At 34.1% G+C, this 20,472-nt stretch overlaps 2 protein-coding genes across 4 annotated transcripts; one reads left to right on the top strand and one right to left on the bottom strand.

The window, feature by feature from the left end:
• The first annotated feature begins 8,278 nt into the window (after positions 1–8,278).
• LOC131643949 (uncharacterized) lies at positions 8,279–9,150 on the top strand. The gene has a single exon (XM_058914322.1). It carries the CDS (start codon positions 8,526–8,528, stop codon positions 9,081–9,083), a length of 558 nt encoding a protein of 185 aa, XP_058770305.1. The 5' UTR covers positions 8,279–8,525; the 3' UTR covers positions 9,084–9,150.
• A 757-nt stretch (positions 9,151–9,907) lies between these two features.
• On the bottom strand, positions 9,908–19,165 carry LOC131643948 (uncharacterized). Of its 3 annotated transcripts, none has more exons than XR_009296326.1 (23): positions 18,901–19,165; positions 18,732–18,811; positions 18,536–18,622; positions 18,378–18,428; positions 18,141–18,258; positions 18,002–18,058; positions 17,267–17,331; positions 17,101–17,184; positions 15,342–15,392; positions 15,184–15,246; positions 15,040–15,086; positions 14,073–14,142; positions 13,921–13,983; positions 13,425–13,514; positions 13,285–13,323; positions 12,568–12,717; positions 12,411–12,488; positions 12,250–12,335; positions 11,691–11,739; positions 11,524–11,604; positions 11,106–11,199; positions 10,667–10,901; positions 9,908–10,284 (listed from the first exon to the last, which is right to left on the bottom strand). XR_009296326.1 is itself a non-coding variant. In XM_058914321.1 (23 exons), exons 1-22 carry the CDS (start codon positions 19,016–19,018, stop codon positions 10,834–10,836), a joined length of 1,689 nt encoding a protein of 562 aa, XP_058770304.1. In that variant the 5' UTR covers positions 19,019–19,165; the 3' UTR covers positions 9,908–10,284; position 10,833. The 3 variants fall into 3 exon arrangements, 1 of the variants encoding a protein (XP_058770304.1); XM_058914321.1 differs by having other exon boundaries at positions 10,833–10,901; XR_009296327.1 differs by lacking the exon at positions 9,908–10,284 and adding an exon at positions 10,301–10,550.
• Positions 19,166–20,472: the final 1,307 nt, after the last annotated feature.

Raw genomic sequence — 20,472 nt, forward strand, 5'->3', positions numbered from 1 at the left:
GGAGATAACAATAAGGGAAGGATCCTTGGCAAAGGCAAAGTTGGTGCACCACCTTTCACATCCATTGAAGATGTTCTTTATGTTGAAGGACTAAAGCATAATCTTCTTAGCATTAGTCAACTTTGTGACAAAGGCTTCAAGATCAAATTTACTAAAGAGGAATGCTTTATCATTGATGAAGTCACCAATGAGGTAAAACTCAAAGGTACTAGAATTAATAACATTTTTATGATTTCTTTAAATGATTTATCTTTGAAAGTAAAATGTCTTTTGGTAAACAATAATAATGAATCATGGTTATGGCATAAAAGAGCAACCCATATTCATATGGATCATTTAAATAAGTTAACCAAACATGATCTTGTTATTGGCTTACCTAAGATAAATTTTGTCAAAGATAAATTATGTGATGCTTGTCAAAAGGGAAAACAAACCAAATCATCTTTCAAACCAAAGAATGTGGTGTCTACAACAAAACCACTACAACTGTTGCATATGGATTTATTTGGTCCATCAAGGACAAGAAGCTTCGGAGGTAATGTATACGCTTTAGTTATTGTTGATGATTTCTCTAGATATTCTTGGAGTTGTTTCTTGTGCAGAAAAGTGATGCTTTTAAAGCCTTTAAGAAGTATGCAAAACAAATCCAAAATGAAAAGTCTCTAAAGATTGTATCCATAAGAAGTGATCATGGTGGAGAATTTCAAAATGCATCATTTGAAGAATTTTGTGAAGAACATGGTATCTCTCATAATTTTTCAGCACCAAGAACTCCACAACAAAATGGAGTAGTTGAAAGGAAGAATAGATTTCATGTGGAACTTGCAAGAACTATGCTTAGTGATGCAAATCTTCCTAAATATTTTTGGGCGGATGCGGTTAGCACGGCATGTTATGTTGGAAATCGAGTAATCATTAGACCTATCTTAAAGAAGACTCCATATGAACTCTTCAAAGGAAGAAATCCAAATATTGTTCACTTTCACATTTTTGGATGCAAGTGTTTTGTTCTCAACAATGACAAAGACAATCTTGGTAAGTTTGATGAGAAATCCGACGAAGGTATATTTCTTGGTTATTCTCTTTCTAGTAAAGCATATAGAATTTATAATAAAAGAATTTTAACTATTGAAGAATCCATGCATGTATCCTTTGATGAGACTAACACCTCTAAGGAGGAAATAGTTGTTTGTGATGATGATGATCCTTTAGATTTACCCTCGGAAGAACTTTCAAATGATACAATTGTGAAGGCACCGGAAGTTCAACAAGAAAGTGTACAACAAGAATCAAACACCAATGATCTACCAAAAGAATGGAGAACTCATAGAGACCATCCTACTGATAAAGTTATTGGTGATATTAGCCAAGGAGTTTCAACAAGATTAAATCTCAAAGATGCTTGCTTACACATGGCTTTTGTTTCTCAAATTGAACCTTCTAAAGTTGATGAAGCCTTAGGAGACGATCAATGGATAAATGCAATGCAAGAAGAATTAAATCAATTCGAGAGAAATCAAGTTTGAGAACTTGTTCCTAGACCAAGTGATAAACACATCATAGGTACCCAATGGGTGTTTAAGAACAAGCTTTATGAGAATGGTATAATTGTTCGAAACAAAGCAAGATTGTTGGCCCAAGGTTACAATCAAGAAGAAGGAATCGACTTTGAAGAAACATTTGCTCCGGTTGCAAGGTTAGAAGCTATTCGCCTCTTACTTGCTTATGCATGTTCATTAAATTTTCAGCTTTATCAGATGAACGTCAAAAGCGCATTCTTGAATGGCTACATCAATGAAGAAGTCTATGTCAAACAACCCCCAGGATTTGAAGACTTCAAAAATCCTTCACATGTCTTTAAGTTGAGAAAGGCTCTTTATGGCTTAAAGCAAGCACCAAGAGCATGGTATGATAGACTTAGCAATTTTGTGTGAAAAAGGTTTCGAAAAGGGTAAGGTTGATAAAACTTTGTTCATTAAGAAAATCAAAAGTAACACTTTATTGGTTCAAGTCTATGTTGATGATATCACTTTTGGATCGACTAACAAAGAAATGTGTGAGGAATTTTCATTGATGATGCAAGGAGAATTCGAGATGTCTATGATGGGAAAGATGAACTACTTTCTTGGATTACAAATTAAGCAACTCAAAGATGGAATCTTTATCAACCAATCCAAATATTGTAAAGAATTGTTGAAGAAGTTTGATATGGATAATTGTAAAGCAATGAATACTCCAATGGGCTCCGGTACATATGTTGATCAAGATGAATCCGATACTCTAATTGATATTACTAAGTATCGAGGTATGATTGGTTCTTTATTGTATTTGACGGCAAGCCGTCCTGATATAATGTTTAGTGTTTGTCTTTGTGCTCGCTTTCAAGCAAATCCAAAGGAATCACATTTCATGGCGGTTAAAAGGATCATGAAGTATCTCAAAGGAACGATCAACGTTGGATTATGGTATCCTAAAGGTAGTGTTTGCAATTTAATTGGTTATTCAGACGTAGATTATGCAGGTTGTAAAACTGATCGTAAAAGCACAAGTGGAACTTGTCACATTCTTGGGAATGCATTAGTATCATGGGCTTGTAAAAAGAAAGCATGTGTTGCTCTTAGCACGGCCGAAGCAGAATACATAGCAGCAGGTAGTTGTTGTGCACAAATTCTTTGGCTTAAGCAACAACTTCGTGACTTCGGACTTGATCTCGGATGCATTCCTCTTCGATGCGAAAACACAAGTGCAATTAATATCACAAAAAATCCGGTCATGCACTCAATAACCAAACACATAGACATTCGACATCATTTTCTCCGAGACCATGTCCTTCAAGGAGATGTCGAAGTAACATTTGTGGATACTCATAACCAACTTGCAGATATCTTCACCAAGCCTCTTCCAAAAGAATCATTTTACAAAATTCGACGAGAGCTTGGAATTTTAGATGAAGGTGATATTTCATTGTTTTCTTCATTACCATAAACCAAAGGTACACTTCTCTATAAATTCATGTGTGTCAAAAAGTGCTTTATTTATGTTTTTATGTGTTATATATGCTTTCTCTTTCATAAAAATAAGTTTTTGGGATTTTTGTTACTGGAAACCCGGTTCCCATATAGGGAGGAACCGGTTCCCCATAGTAAATTCCAGAGACGTGTTTTTTCTGTGTCTCAGGAACCGGGTTCCATGTAGGGAGGAACCGGTTCCCACGTACTTATTCAGCATTCTTATTTGCATTTGTTAGTCTGTCACGTGTTTTGTTTTTATTTTCTTCTTTTATTTTTTCACTTTAGTTTTATTCTTTATCACAATTAAATATATCTTTATATCTCTTAACCACACATTCACTCTCATTCTACACATTCACTCATCTTCATCTTCTCCAAAAACCCTTCCACCTCCATTGTCAAGCCTCCATAAAAGCTCCACTATCTCACTTTTACCAACAAATTTTTATTACCCACTACCTCAAACCTCCATATAAACCTCTATTCCTTCACTTATCTCACTCAAATCTTCCTCATCTCTCCAAATCCGAAAATCCCAAACCAAAACCCTAACTCTCAAAAATCCTCCATCAACCATGGCACCAAGAGCAACAAGGAATGCAAAAGGGAAGAACAAGGTTGGTGAAACTAGTGAAGATCCTCAAGAGCTTCCTCCAACGGTCAAGAGTCGGAGACTCACTTTCAACATCCGTAATTGGAATCTCCTTCCGGCAAAGTATGGTAAACTTCATGACTTTCCAACACATAGCTTCAATTTACCTGCTAGGCTAGCTAATGCCGGTGTCGCTAATTTTGTAAGTGACTGTGGTGAATATTATCCAGATCTAGTTAGGGAATTTTATCATAACCTTAAGATAGTCACAGATGAGTTTGGTGATTTTATTTTAACATCTGAAATGTCAAGAAAAGATATTTGTTTAGATGTTGAGGAATTTGGAAAATTGTTAGGAATTCCCTATGAAGGTTTAGTTCTCACTCAAGGTAATATTCCGGAGGATTGGCAAACTTATAATAAGGTTGAAGTTTTTGTTAATATGATTCGACCAACACAACGTGATGCTGTCCAACAACAACTTGCCACAAAATACAACATGCTTGGATCAAGCTTATCGGTTAGTGATAGGATGCTACATCTTATCATTGGATATGTTTTATTTCCGAAAAACTCTAACCATTCTCGTGTTAATGAATTTGAATTAATGGTTTTGGTTGCTTTGACTCGTGGTATTGAGGTTAATTGGGCTCTCTCCATCATGCGTCACATGCAACTCATGGCTTCTCTAAAGGGTGGTTTATCGTATGCTAGAGCTATCTCTCACATTGTTAGGCATGTCGGTGTTCTTCTTCAAAGGGAACCTAAGAAAACCATGGATGAACAAGAATGTGCAATATCTACAACAACCGCACTCAAAAATACCGGTATTGTAACGGATAGGGAAGGAAGATTTTTCTACAAGGTAGATTTTGAGCCAACCGTTCCCCATGTTCCTCAACCTCCCGAAGGTGGATATACCATGGAAATGATGTTCAACAAACTTTGCTCAATCCAAACTTCCATCGACAACAACCAACGGGAAAACAATTTTGAACATAGTCTTATGAGAAGGCAAATCCGTGAGATTTAAAGAACTCAAAGACGCATCTTGGCACACTATGAAGAAGAGGATACAAGTGAAGAAGAGGAAAACCAAGATGATGGGAATGGAAGCGGGAATGAAAGTGGAGATGATGAAGAAAACATGAATAAAAGTGACTAATGTTGTTTCCTTTATTTCTATGTTATGTTCTTATTGTTTTCAAGTTTATCTAGACAATGTGTTCTTTATGCCTTGTGATGTTTAGGTTACGTATTTGTTTTGTTGTAATCGTTTGAACTTCGTATCGTTCCGTACTTCTCGTACCGTTTAATCTATGTGTGTTATGTTATTCCATTTGTGTTATGTTTTAGTTTCATATCTATTTCTCTTTTTCCCCATCCTTTTTGATAATAACAAAGGGGAGAAGAATTTGCATGTTTGTTGTTGTTTTGTTTTCAAAGAAAATGCAGGCCATAACTAAAAGCATCAAATGAACTCACTCCATTTACCAAAGAGAAATCATGGATTTAGGGGGAGTCACTAACATAGGGGGAGCCTTGCATTGTTCAACAAATTTCAAGCACAAAACAACTTTTCAAAGACATTTCAAGACTTGGTTGTCATCATCAAAAAGGGGGAGAATGTAATTACAAGATTCTCAATCATACTTGGTTTTGATGAAGACAATGTGGATACCAACTTTCATAAAGGATGTGCAAAAAGAATGTCAAGTCTTAAGGCAAATTCACACCATTTCAAGTCTTGAAGAATTGTGAAGATTTAAATCAAGCTAAAGCATCAAAGTTATAAATAGTTCTCACTTTGATATATAAATGTTCACAATATTTTCTACATGCATTCCATAACATACTATAAGTCTCATACCATAGTTATCCTTTGTTAAAACCTTTTCAAAGTCAAAATTCTAAGGAAAGCTTTCAGGAACCAGTTCCTCCCTAGCTGGGAACTGGGTTCCAGCATTCAGCAAAACAAAGGTTCTGGTTTTTAGTACTAGGAACCGGGTTGTACCCCTCTGGGAACCGGTTCCCATGTGTTAAATTTCAAAAATTCTGTTGTAACGTTCAGCAAGAACCAGGTTCTCCCAGGCAGGAACCGGTTCCTACTGAACCAGTGTGTCTTTTTGTTGCATGTTTGAACCCAAACGAAATTATATTCTTTCCACATAACCATTGCATTGTTTCATGAAAATATAACTTTTCCAAAGGGTGTTTTACACACTATATATTCTGCAACTTTCATATTCAAAAACACCTTCTTCATTAACAATTCCATACTCATAAATTCATCATTTTCAAGTGTTTACAAACCAGAATTTTATATGAAACTTTCTACATTCATTTTCATTGAAAATTCATTCTAAGTTTCATACATACATTGTGAACACTTATATACTTATTGAGAATTGTTTTACTTGAAGAAGAAGATCAATCTAAGATTGATATTGCTCTCCATCTTTCATCATAAACTCTTGTATAATTCAAAAGATTATTTCTTCCTTACTATCCAGGATTGTTGGAAGTAAGTGTTGTGTTTGAAGAGGATTGTTCTTCATTCGCATTAGTGTTGTTTTGATCTTAAAGGTGTTAAGAACCTTTGATCACCCTATAGGTTAGATAGTAAGCATAGGCTTGTACAATAATTCTAACTATAGTGAAATCTCTTTCGTGTTTGAAAGGGGACTGGAGTACTCTCGGATTGTGAGGGAACCAGTATATATCCTTGTGTTCTTTACCTTTCCGCATTTTATCGCTTTCATCACTATTACCAAAAAAAGAAAAGAACCATTCAAAAACCTTCAAACACTTAACCAAAAATTGTTAGAAGTATTCTCATAAAACCGATTGATTTTTTGAAAACCTAATTCAACCCCCCCCCCCCCCCCCCCCCCCCCCTCTCTGGCGTATTTGATACTTACATATTTTTAATCATATCATCTCACAAACACTTGGTTCACAAACCTCAACTTTCTCATAGACTTGGTTCACAAGATTCAAGTGCACCATATATGTAATCACTATATATATTAGAAATAACAGTAAACAAACAAATAAACAAATAGATTTGATTCTATTGAAATTATACTTCCAAAAGTGATTTCAAGAATTTTAGAATGATGTTTTTTGAAAATTTTCTGCATTGCCATTAAATAAAGAATGAAAATATACTACCTATAATTTGAAATGATAATGAAATTGATGTTTGTTAGAAAAACAATAGAAATAAAAATACATATGAAAGAATTCTTCTAAAAAAATATTTAAAAAAGTTTAGAAATTTAAAAAATATAGGACAGGTAGATATAAAATTTCTCAAAAGAACAGAAATTGCCATTTCTTTATTTTATCTTTTTTTTATGGAATGTGAAATCGATGTATAACTAGGATCTTGTTATGTCATTGTCAGCAACATAGAAACACAAAAATGCTGTTGGTATAAAGAATTTAAAATTGAAGAATAAATTTAAACATTAAACATACAAAAGGTAAGTCAGATACATTTTTTATCAGTTATATAATCGGAACAACTGTATAATGGGAAAAATAAGGTTTTTGACATAAAAGAACAGATAGGAGTATTATTTTATACAAGACTAAGGCTATGTTTGGGAGTTTGGAGAGGAAGGGAGGGGAGGGCTTTGAAAAATAGGAGGAATTGAGTGAAAAGGATAAAAAGATTTTGGGTATGAGGGTTTTGGAGGGTTTGAGTTTATTCATAACACCAAAAACCCCATAAAATGGGGGAACTCAAAAATTGTATTGAAGGAGGGTTTTGGAGGGTTTTGAAGGGCTTACATAAATTTTCCAAATATCTTTTAGGTTGTTATACTATTTTGAAAATTAAAAATTCTGTAATGATAATAACTCTTTTATCATTCTAAACAAATTCATTTTTTCACAAAATGTCAAATATTTTCCTACACTTTTTTAAAATTTTGTTTTTGGAAGCCTTCCCCTCCCCTCCCCTCCAAACTCCCAAACATAGCCTAAGTGAAAATTCTACATATAGTCCTCTCTTTTATTATGGACATTCCATACAGAACTTGTCTTTTAATGGCACATCCGAAAAATGAGATTAATCCTCTTAGATTAATCGGTCTCAATATCGCATATCAAGTTTTTTTTTAAAGAAAGTGAGTTATTTGTTACCCTTTAATCTTACCATAAAATTGAAAATTTGATATAGCAAATAAAATATGAAAAATTATTTGCTTCTTTGAAATTTCAACAGCAGAGCGGTTGTTAGGCAGTAGGGCCACAATACAACGGTAGTAGTAGCTTCCTAAGACCATTGGCATTAAGCAAACGTTTACTTACTTGTTTAAAGTCTCTGAACTGTGTGTTTAAAAACACAGAATATTATTATCGTTTGTGACGTTAATTAGAAATCAAGCAAGTCCAAACGGCGTTCAACTGTGCACCAACAAAATCCAACTAAAACCAACCTTCATTTCATGTGACCGTGGGTCCCATCTCTCTATTTTCCACATCAAAATTTCCAAAAATAACCCTCACTAACATTTTATATTGGCTTTCAAGAAATGTTTATTTTTCAACAAGAAGTAATGTTCCAGGTTGTTTCCAACCGCGTATTGTAAATACGTGTCCTTAGCGAGTTGGCACTTTGTCTTTGGGCTCCGATCACAGTTCACACTTTAAATCGAAACATTAAACTGACAAAAACTATACTGTCTCTCTTACACCACGCTACGCGTCCTAAATTCTCAAAAAATATATCAATCATTTTATCTTTGTTTTACATATAAAAGAGACCCATCAATTTCCATACATCATCAACATTCAGCATCTTCAAAAAGAGTTCTTCTTCACTCGATATAGCTACTACACTCTTCCTCACATTGTATTTCACCTACATTAATTCAAGCACATTTTAGTATATAGTTAAAGATAACAAGATCATGTCTTTGAAGAATCGTAATGTTGGCCGTAAGGCATGGAACATCCTGCGGCTTTCATTATTGTGGGCAAGAAAAAGTGCTGTGTTTAGGCGCAAGCTAGCGACGGAGCTGCGTCTTGTGCCAAAGTATTTGAAGCGTCTCGGACACACAAACACGCCTGATAATCAAATTCACTACTTTGAGAGGGAACTCTCCTTTGATGAGACACCTATGTTCAATGTTAAGATGTATCGTCCATCATCCATGAGATTTCACTTGCCGTGTATAAGTTCACGAGTTGATTTTGATTATGATTTTAATGATGATGACATTGTTCAATATGACAATGGGAGAAATAGTGATATCGTTGATGCAGGAGATCATGGCCAAGAACATGATTATGTGGTTGAAGCATGTCAAGAAATGGGTTTTAGAGAAGAAGTGCAAGAGAGCTGTGTACAAGGAATAGATAAACGTGCTGATGAGTTCATTGCTAAATTCCATCAGCAAATGAGACTTCAGCGCCAGATTTCTCTTCTACAATACAACAAGGAAACACCCAGCAGAGACACAAATTGACATATTTTTCTTATACAATGCAAATTTACTTTCTTTTATTTTCTGCAATCAACTTCAATTTTATTTTTTATTTTTATTTTTGATGCCATGTTCAATAGAACTTTTTAGTTCTAAATATGAGAGGAGACAGTACAGCGGGATTTTGTTACCAATTAGTTTTTTTTTAAGATGATTGATTTTATAAAAAGATAGCAGCACAATCGATTTGCATGTTATTTTTATATAATCTATATCTATTCATAGTTCATTACAATAAACAGGTAAATGCAGTACTTTAAGGACGATATACAAGAATATGTCACTTAGTTACTTGTTCATGTCCCTTTTTTTTTTTCTTTGAACATTGTTCATATGCCTCGTTAACACTGAAGAAATAAAGGAATTCCCGTGCATTGTCAAAAATGCTAATGAATGGAAGACGAAATCCGTAAAAACTCAGCTTGGATGATGATGATGAAGAAATTAACAAAAGAACCTATACTTAAATGGCATCACATTTTTTAACCAAAAAATAACCTGATCATAGCATTCAAGGTGTAAATCCTTAATTTTCTTTTAAACTCTTTGGGTGCAACTTTCTTACAACATACTTTCAATATTTAAAAACATGGAAAATTGTCGTATAACTCACAAATTTATGCGACAACATTTACGACCATAACACATAATTATAAAAAAAAAAAAAAAATTGGGTTTATCACCACTGGTTTAGACCGGTTCGGAAGTCAGTTCTCGCATCAAGTGGTTACAACCCCCTCGAATCACTAGGCGGGTAAATAACAATTCTAGGGAAATAAACCGTGACATAATGAACCGTGACATAATGACATAATTATAATATTATAATATTATCTTCAAACAATTTCATTTATCTTAATGAATCACCAGGCGGGTAAATAACACAATTCTAGGGAAATAAAATATCAAATACACGTGTATCACCTTAATTCTACTTACAATTTTTGAAAAGAAAATTTTAAACCTAATTAGCAAACATAAATAGAAAAAGACCACGTACATTTAGGGCATGGTAAAGTGAATAAGGAAACAATCTTAAACTGTAGTTATATATAAATCCGTAAGTGTCGGGCTAATTAATAGCTTTGAAATAAAAAGTAACTTCCTTATATAGAGTAGACGAGGAAATTAGCTCTGCTCCAGACCTCTATGCACATCAAACAATTATCACTACTTTCATTTTCTGCAATGAAAGTTGAAAATGACGAGACAAAATATGTTATATCAGAAAATATGATATTTGTATTACTTCTACAGCAAGCTATACAACTAAGGGAAAAGGTTTGACCATACTATTTAGCTAAGTGTGGCCAAGAAGTGATGAATCTATCAACCAAGGAAAGTAGAGATCTACTTAGCTCAACAAAGTTACAACTCTAGATGCCGTGATTGTTTTCGTTACGTCGTGGCAGCAGATATAGCAGTGTTTGCAACCTTTTAGCATATGCTCTATTATTCAGTTAATTTAATATTAAAAATTATTACTCTAAGGACACTTGTGATGATGAACTAATGGACAAGATGCAAGTAATATTCCTTTGCAACTGATATGAATGAGAACCAACCTAGAGAAGCATGAGGCAGCTGCACACATACTATACTTCAGAGTTTCCCATTCCTCCTTCAGTTCCTACTTCCCTCTTTCTTGCCCTCCCAATTATTTTCCCTTAAGAGAGCCAATTTAACTTAGAAAAGTAATGTAGGAATGAGTCCTATAGTAAAGAATCGTACATCAGCTTCCATTCTCATGAATACTTGTGATATGTTCTTCCAACTTCCCTGTTGCCGCCAATATGAGACCTACAATCAAGGTGCAGCATCATAATATTTAATAGAGTAGACATAATCAAAACAGAGATGGATGAAGGATGATAAATGATTATTTGAAACGGACATTATGAAACTATGGGAATAATTTATAAGTGAAAACTGAAAAGTAACTAAATATAAAGCAGATGTTCTAACATGAGATATCAAATGCTAATTCATAAGTGAGAAGTGTACCTAAAAACAAAGCAGATGGTCTCCCAGGCCGAGATTTGAATTCAGGATGAAACTGCACGCCAACATAGAATGGGTGACTTGGATGCTCTAAGATCTGCGCACAAGAGAGCATTTCTTAAAATCAAGAAAACAGTTCCATTCCCCATGCAGAAAATGAGAAAAACAAGCAATAAAAAAAATGAATTATGTGAGTAAAATAGAGAAACACATGCAGAGAAACAAATATTCCCATGGGTAATTGAAACTGCCAACTAAGCAATAAAGGAAATGAATATTGTGCAACAGTAAAATATAGAATCACAAATGCAGGATAACAAATGCTACCATGTGTAATTGAAACTGCCAGGTAGTCAACTACAGTTCTTGTCAATATTGTTTAACATCCAAATTCCAAACCATATCTGAGAAGAAAAAATACCTCCATTCTTTTTCCACTTTCATCCTTGCCGACAAATTTTAGCCCAGCTTCTTCTAAAGTTTCAATGACATCCGGATTTACCTGAACAATGCCAATGCAAAATTTGAAGACTACTACACCTGTTTCTACAACAGACAGTAACCAAAAAAGAAGGTTAATAGACAAACCTCATATCTGTGACGATGCCGTTCATCCACGTACTCGGAACTTCCGTACCTGGCAATTAGGAACGTGCAAAGATATTAACATGCACAAAATGAGTGCTGAAAACATAATCTTATCATTAAAAGCAGCTACATATTGGAATCTTATAGCAACTGAACAGTATAATGCAGCACATAAAGAATCAATGAATTCAAGAATTGAGCCGCCCAGCCCAACCCTTCCCCTTCCCTTGAAATCCCATCTACAGTGAAGGGAGAACTGAATCACAACCACATTTGAAATGTAATATCACAAAAGAACATATTTAACCAGTCCGAATATTCATTTTAATCAAACCATTCTCCGATGAAGATTAGCAATTGGTCACCAACCAACCAGACATCATTATTGACACGTGCCCTTCAGAACAACCAGACAGACCAAGGAACAAGGAGCCTGAGATTTTATATATGTAGATACTGCTAGAAAAAAAGTTATCTAATGGAAAAGAGAGATATTAAACATGTTCATTATTCATTTATTGTTAAAAATACTGCATAGTAAGATAGATACATCACGTACAGTTTGGAAGTGATACAATCACGTGTATGTAAGAGTGTTCTTCGAGATCCAAGTCTCATGGTACTTCCCATATGCGTCCGTGAACCCTGTTTTTGACTAGCAGACATTACAACAAGCAAAATGAATTGGAAAATGGGGTGGAGGCAGACATGTATACCTACCTCTGGCATGAAAATTACAACAGGATTCGGTGTTTGGGCATCAAACTCTACACTGTTCGCTCTTTCCCAGCCCAAAACCTAAGAATGAAAGTTGAATTACTAAGAAAAGAATGCAGTCATAAAAAACCAAATACCAAATAAACAGAAAATTACTTACTGATCTAGCAAACTCAATTACAGAAATTTGCATTCCCAAGCAAATCCCCAGGTAAGGAACATTGTTCTCTCTGGCATATTTGGCAGCTAGCATCATACCCCTCACACCACGATCTCCAAATCCTCCGGGAACCAAGACACAAGCAGCACTCTGCAAGTAAAAATTCCCTTAAAAACTGGTTGCTATTACAGGTTAAAAAGCAGACCATCCTTCTTTGTGTTGCATTAATCATGTGGAGAGTCCCACATTGGATAGTAGTATTTACAAGCCAATTTTGAGGGATTGAGCATGCTCAGCAAAATTTTAATATGAATGAGTCTATCCAAGATCCATAAGGCCACTCGTTATTAGGCCAATCGAATCACACTCTAGATGGTTAGTCTTGGGCGTAAAGGGTGTGTGCTAACTGATGAGAGTTCCACATTAAATATTGATACGAACTGAATAATGTTTACAAGTCAGTTTATTGAGACTGAGTTAAGCCCCAATCTAAATTCTAAAAAATGCTATTTCATCACAGAAATTCCAGCTGTTTCATCATATATATTAAATGCATAGAGAAAATATGTTCATTTTTTATTTCTCAACTAAAAATCGTCTAGCATTTAGCGGAATCACATAACTAAAATTCAAAGGGCTCAACATTTTCCACTTTACTACCTCCTAGATAGAATAGACTAAACTTCCATAAACTGTATGAGCTTCTAGTGAACTTACCCTCAGAGTCTTCCACGCTGCAGCATGTGCTTCTGGTGTCTGAAAGAGTAAAACCACAAAATAAAATGAGATAAGCCTGACTAACTGCATAATGAGAAGCAACTGAATTTCTTCAAATGCAATTTAAAAGAAACCATTACAGATTGTGCACTCTCATCTTCAAGGTCAGAAGCTGCAATCCAGTCAATTGATGGTCTCACTGAACGTGCAACGCAAGCATGCAGTAGGGCCTTTAAATAAACAGGCATTAAAAAAAATCAAACTATTCAGTATATGTCAATGACATTAGAACAAATAAAAACTCTGTTGTCAAAAAAATAAATAAAACAATTCTAAAATCCAAATATATGTACACTTTAGAATTTAGATTATATAAAATAAAGCATGCATAAACCAATAAGTTATAGCAGTTTTAAGAATACAGCAAAAATTTGAAACTCAGATTATTATATGACATAAGTTTATGGAAAGAACCAGACAGAGAAAAAAAAATTAAAGAAAAATTGAAATGATATCATCTAAATGTTGATAGCTAATTAGCTATATAGTAAATATACATCTTGAAACAATATTTCCATAACAGATATTGCTATCCTACCATTCTTGGGATGAATATCAAGGGAAAGATCAGCTCACCTTTACAACGGATAAATATGAATCTGTTAGACCAACATATTTTCCCACCATCGCGATCCTAACCTGTAAAGTTCAGAATGCTCTCATTCACATGCATAAAATATTGTGATATATTTAGAAAGAGCGTTGTAAACAGCATATATAGTGCTAACAGATTCAGTAAGATTGTCATAGCTCTCAGCCATCTCAGTCCATTGCTGCAAATCAGGAGGCGTAGCACGGCTGAAAAAGAATTTAAAAGTGAGACTGACTAATGTTTCTGATTATCAGTAAATTTTTCAACAAAAGAATGGAAAACAAGTAATGACTTATCCAGAAGGACCTTCCCAATTATGATCAACATATGATGTGTTTGGATTTTGTTCAGATTTTAATTGTTAGTTTGAATCATTAAGAAATTCCCACATATGAACTATATAGTTTTTCAGAAACTTAAATAACAACTGAAAAGACTTTCAAGACATTCAAAGTATATTTTCATAAATGAACAATTCCAAGATCAACCCACTAACCAAAAGACAAGTGCTACAGTTATTCATAAGTGAAGAATTATAAGATCGCCTCAAGTTGACGGGATGCAAGGGACAGTTGGAAGATAAATGCTACAGTTATTTATTGCATTACCGTTGAGAATGTAATCAACGCACTCTTTATTATTGGGCTACATCTCATATTTCTCATCAATCAAAACAGGGAAAAGACAATATGTAGAGCATGATTAACAATAGTGTATTAAGAGGTGCTGGAAAGAGTGAGCCACTGTTTGAAATACTGTAGCAGTTTTTTAGTCACCACAATGATATACTGTAGTAGCACTTCCGGAAGGGACTGTAGTTTTTTATTAGGGCCCTTCAACGACGAAGAGCATTAAAACTGTAACAGAAAATTGATCAAATTTTTTAAAATAAATTTTTTCAACCAGAAGACAGCCCAGGGATGTGATCCAGATTCCTTTTGCCTGTCCTTTTCTTAGTCAATATATCTAGAGTGCTACAAAATTTATGCGTGGGATTTTATCTGACATCAAGCTTCAATGCTTCATCCAGTTACAAAATTTATACATGTGATACTGCATAACTTTTGCCAATTATGTAAATAAAATACAAATCAAAAACTCACCTAAGTAAGTTAAACTGCTGTAAAATTGAATGGTGGGCATTTTGATTCTGAAAATAGAAGCCAGACAGACATTAAGAGGAAAACAATTACACAAAATACAAGTAGCCAAGATTCAATGGCACTAAAATTTAATTAGACACTCACTCTAAGTAACAGGGGAATGTGCCAAATATTTGGTACATCATGGATATTCAGAATATTGTTAATCTGTAAAAAAAATATACATAAAATACAGATCAATAACTAACAAATCAAAGCTTGCCTGGAAAAATAAAAACAAGCTTAATTCACTGAAAACTTACTGGAACATGGCAGAATTGTGAGAGTTTTTCCCTAGTGCTATCCAGCAGAGGCTGCACATTGAATAGCAGTATTTTAGCTAACCAATATAAACATCAAACACACAGCACACAACTGTCCAAACAGAAGAAAATATTTAAGCAGCGCCGAAAATATAGTTATCAATCTCGGATCGCAGAGCAGAAGAAGCGTGGAGCAGACACTATTTGATGCATTAAGGAATTATTATACATGTTGATATTAATACACATAGTTGCTGGGAAAATGAAATAAATTACTCAAAATTCATTTAATGTTCTTAATTAGAAACAAAAGCCACAAGTCTTAAGAAAAACATACTTGTAAAAGCCAAAAAAATTCAAGGCAAAAAACAAGTTAAGCCTCTAAAATTTAGTAACTAAACATTAAAACTCAAATGAAAGTTTAAGCATCATGAAAATCTAATTCTTCAACGTCACTTCCTCCGCTACTAGATTTGTAGTCCTCTTCATCCTCCCCGATACAAAGAAGTCAAGAAGAAGAAAAAACAGAAGCAGATTGTCAACAAAAAAAAAAAAAAGAAACAGAGACGAAGAGAAGAGTGGAAGAGAGGAATCATATTGTAGAGTAGGAGAAGAGAGGGATTTTGGTTTTAATGAGTCTAATTAAGGTAGGGCATAATCATTTTTGGCCAGTTATGTGCTGTAGCAGCCACTCCACTTTGCTTCCCCCGTTAAACACTCCTGCTTCCCTCCCCATTATAGCAGCCAATACACCAATCTGGAATGCTCCAACCCGTCTGAGCATGGCACAGCGCCGCTCAGGGGTTATAGCTGCTATAGCGACTGTGCTAGTGACAGCAAGTTAACTTCGTGAGAAAAAATATGAACATAAGCAGATGAATTCAGTTAACCACTGTATTCTCCTAAATGTACAATTATTGAAGAAATAATCCTATAAAATGGAGCCACTTGATTGTCAGACCATAATCTCAAAAGAGAAGCAAGAGCAAAATCAGTGCACATAAGCTGTCAAATCCACATAAACACATAAGTAACTTTTGAAATAGCACTGAGTTTCAACCTTGATCTTAACAACAATCTGTTTATTGATTTACCAAGAATCCAGATTTCCTCCACAGACACAGTACCTTTTCTTATGACAGTGCAAGGTAAGGCCCAATATCACAAACATTCACTCTAATAACAGTATTCATCCTAGCATTACCCTTACTAAAGCTCACTGCAGTTCTTTTAATAGGATTCAATGTATTAATGCTAGTATAGTCCACCGAGCAAGAAAAAATATTATCTTCTGATCAACTTCTAAAATGTTTCACAAGCAACAATTTTAAAAATAAAGATTAAAACTTTGCCCGTGTGTTCATATGCATTTGCAGACCTTCAAAAAGGCCACATTAGATGTCGATCTGAAAAGAATATGTCATTGAAGTTTTTCATCCAATGAGTAATAGATTAACCAACTCGAAAGTCAAATAGACTTGGGATGAAAAATACAACAAATATTTCTAGACTACCATATGCAAAATAATGATAATTATTATGTTTGTTGCTAAATGTGGAGCCTGAGTTTTGTAACTATGATCAACATCAATATTCACATGGCTAAAAAGAAAAGAGCAGTATGATGTGCATGCAAAGAATGTATGAGTAAGCAAAAATTTTATGCAGTATTACACAACCTTAAGACATTGGAGCAACCACTATTACACACTATAACAATTTTAAATGCATCTAGGCACCAACTAGTGCAATGATATACCTCAGCAGAGCGACTTGCTAAAAGATGAGGGGTCAAGCCCAATGCTCTCAGTTCCCTGACACTATGTTGTGTAGGCTTTGTTTTCTGGAAGAAAAATATTACACTAAACATGAGAGAAAAATATCTAAAAATCAGAAGCTGTAATACACAAGTAATGAAGTAGTACTTGCTCCCCCACTACACCCAACACTGGTATCAGGCTAACATGGATGAGACAGAAGTTGTCAGGCCCTGAGAAGAAATAATGAGAGTAAAATGTTATTTATCGAGATGAGATGACATTCAATGGCTATATGAAATTTGAAAATTGCAAAATGATATATTGTTATTCCATTATTAGTATAAAACTATATCAGTACAGAACGATCATAATTTGCAAAGAGAAACTAGTGACCATAATAAAAATAAAAAACACTTACCTTTATATGTTCCATATCAAAATATTTCTTTTCACTCTAAAATCAACACTAAAATTACGTATTTTTACCCAAGCCAATGTCATAAATTAACACAAAACAGCAATAATCCTATTTAAAAGAAGTCTTGGCCCTTGACTTTTTTCAATTGACTGCTAATACTAGCTGTACTTGTACCAATTTCATCACCAGCATTCTCAACATCCATAAAAGCACTTTTAATAAGATTAATTATTTCATCTAGAGACAATTCTCCTAACTTTAGAAGTCTAGATTGACCTTAAATAAAATTTGCATCAATACCACCAAACACAAAAAATAACTCACACTTACTTGAGTACTTGAATCATATCATGTTGATTAAACTATACTATGTTGATTATTTAATGACTAAAAGTATATTATGTTGATTATTTAAAAACAAAAACTGTTCTAGTAAATAGTAAGTAAAGTTAGTCTAAAAGCAAAATATGCTTTTGTCATACCCACTTGAAAGGACAATTGCCGCAGAGCCTCAATAAACGGCATAGATTCAATATCACCTATAGATAAGCAAAAACATTACTGTTTGAAAAGCATAAAGCAGCTTTCAATAAAAGCATAATTGGTTATGCAAAATCTTACCCACAGTGCCTCCAAGCTCAATCACACAGACATCAGCAGGGCCTTCATTTCCATCCACTGGGATCACAGCAACCGACTCAATCCAATTTCTGATGGCATCAGTGATATGCGGAACCACCTATTTCATCAAAAACGCCAACAATGTCAGCAATCTGCTCTTTATTATCCACACAAAGGTATCCAGCAATCAATCAACAAGTAAATATACATCGCGCACACACACATATGGTGTATTACCTGAACAGTTTTCCCAAGATAGTCCCCTTTGCGCTCCTTCTCAAGAACAGACTAATAATAATAATAATCACAAGAAACCAAAAACAACAGTTAGCTTAAAATCAGCATAAAATGTAGTACTAAATTAGTTCCATGACAAAAATGAAACAATCATGCACCTGATATATTTTCCCAGTGGTGATGTTGTTATCCTTTGTAAGCGTGACATCAAGGAAACGCTCATAATTTCCCAAATCCAAATCAACCTTTAAAAGTCAAAAGCCAAACAAGTAAAATAAACACTTCTATAACCATAACTAATTCGAATTGAAGCTTGTAAAATAGTACTTATGTACATAAGGAAAAGAACAAAACCTCTCCGCCATCATCAAGAACAAAAACCTCTCCATGTTCAAAGGGAGACATGGTGCCAGCGTCTATGTTCAAATACGGATCTGCGCAAAAAGTTTTGACAAGAGGTGAACGTTACGAAACAGTGGTAAATATACTTAAAGGAGAAAAGGTAGTTAGATAGAGTGAGAACCGATTTTGATGGAAGTGACGCGAAGGCCACAGGCCTTAAGCACGACGCCGATGCTACTGGCGGTGACGCCTTTGCCGAGGCCGCTTACTACTCCTCCGGTGATCAAAACGTACTTCATTTTTGTGATTTGGGGGAAATGGGAAATGACGTGAGTTTTGTAGGCTAAATGTTTGTGTTTATATCCGAGCGGGAAGGGTGATATTTTGGGATATCATAGCATGACGAGCGAAGCCGAAACCGCTGAACCCTTTTCGTTTATATCTAGTTCTAGTGCAGTTTAAAACGGACAACAAGAATTTTTTATTTATCACTGTAAATTTTTTATTTTAAGATTTTTTATTAATCAAATATTAAATGATTTTTTCTTTAACAGTAATTCAAATGATTTTTTCTAATAAAGTTAAATATTTTATTAAAACTCTATCTAAATTATAAACACAGCATGTGCCATAAATAAACATAAGTACAGTGTTTCAATCAAACAAGAAAAAGTTGAGATAAATCCAAAACAAAACAAGCAGCGTGTCACGTCACCTTAACATTATTAGCGTCCCGTTAAAATTTGTTAATAACACCAAAACTCAACCATAATCTAACGGGTTACTCCCGAATTTCATTGTCAAAACAAATTCTGTCGCAATTAATTTATTTCTGTGTGCAAAGATTATCCGTTTTAAAATAACGGTAGTTTTATTAAATAAAATTTATTTTAGGGTAATGCTAACGAGTGCCCTAGGGGCACTGGTTAAGAGATTAAAAAGGTAAGTTGAGCATTGTTTAATAAAGTAAAAAGATACGTTTTTATCCAAAATATATGTATTAAATGCATTTAAAATATAAATAATTAAATTTTTTAAAGAAGATTGGATGTATTCAATGCATTGAATCTAAAATATTTTCTTAATTTGGAATGCTTAACTAGTGTCCCTGGGGCACTCGTTAGTATGACCCTTTATTTTATAATAAATGTTATCTTTACTTTTTAATGGAAAATAATTATTATTTTTTCAATTATTACTTTATATTATTTTTAATATATTTATAAAATTAATTTAATAAAATATACAGGTCTAAAATTTTGACCGTAAAAAAATCAGATAAAACGGTTGACCCTGTATACTTATAGCGTGTTTTGTCACGCTTAGGCTACAATAATGTTTGTTTTTGCAATAGAAATACATCTGCGTATAGGTCCCAAAACTGCAGCTTGTATCCGGGTTTTAAAAAACCACCATGATCGTGTCATGGTTGTGTAAAAAAATTTACGATTTTGGTTGGTATAAATGTTGTAACACTGATTATTGTCGTTGCGGTGTAAATTAATTTCTACTTACTTTTCAATATATAAAATGGTAACAGTATAATATCAATATTAATATCTATGAAAGATGTTTTGTCGCAGCAGTTTTTGCGGTCGCTTACTGTTTTTTAAACCCTATTTGTACCTTCTTATTTTCCTGGCGGGTGGAAAAGCTACACCAAACATCTCACTACTTTTGTTTGTGCTTCCCATCGCATATACATATCGGCCCGGGTCTATTTTAGTTTCTAGACTAGACTAAAGTCATCCTT

The sequence above is a fragment of the Vicia villosa genome, linkage group LG1, assembly GCF_029867415.1.
Source record: "Vicia villosa cultivar HV-30 ecotype Madison, WI linkage group LG1, Vvil1.0, whole genome shotgun sequence".
NCBI classification, from domain to species: domain Eukaryota; kingdom Viridiplantae; phylum Streptophyta; class Magnoliopsida; order Fabales; family Fabaceae; genus Vicia; species Vicia villosa.

Bases quoted from the DNA above. Each gene is read 5' to 3' on its own strand.
- LOC131643948 (XM_058914321.1), bottom strand. From the start codon at position 19,018: ATGAAGTACGTTTTGATCACCGGAGGAGTAGTAAGCGGCCTCGGCAAA. The intron at 13,515-13,920 runs GTGAGCTGATCT...GTTTATTTAAAG, and splicing joins CATATTTATCCGTTGTAAAG to GCCCTACTGCATGCTTGCGT. The intron at 11,200-11,523 runs GTATTTTTTCTT...TCTTGTGCGCAG, and splicing joins AAAGTGGAAAAAGAATGGAG to ATCTTAGAGCATCCAAGTCA.
- LOC131643949 (XM_058914322.1), top strand. From the start codon at position 8,526: ATGTCTTTGAAGAATCGTAATGTTGGCCGTAAGGCATGGAACATCCTG.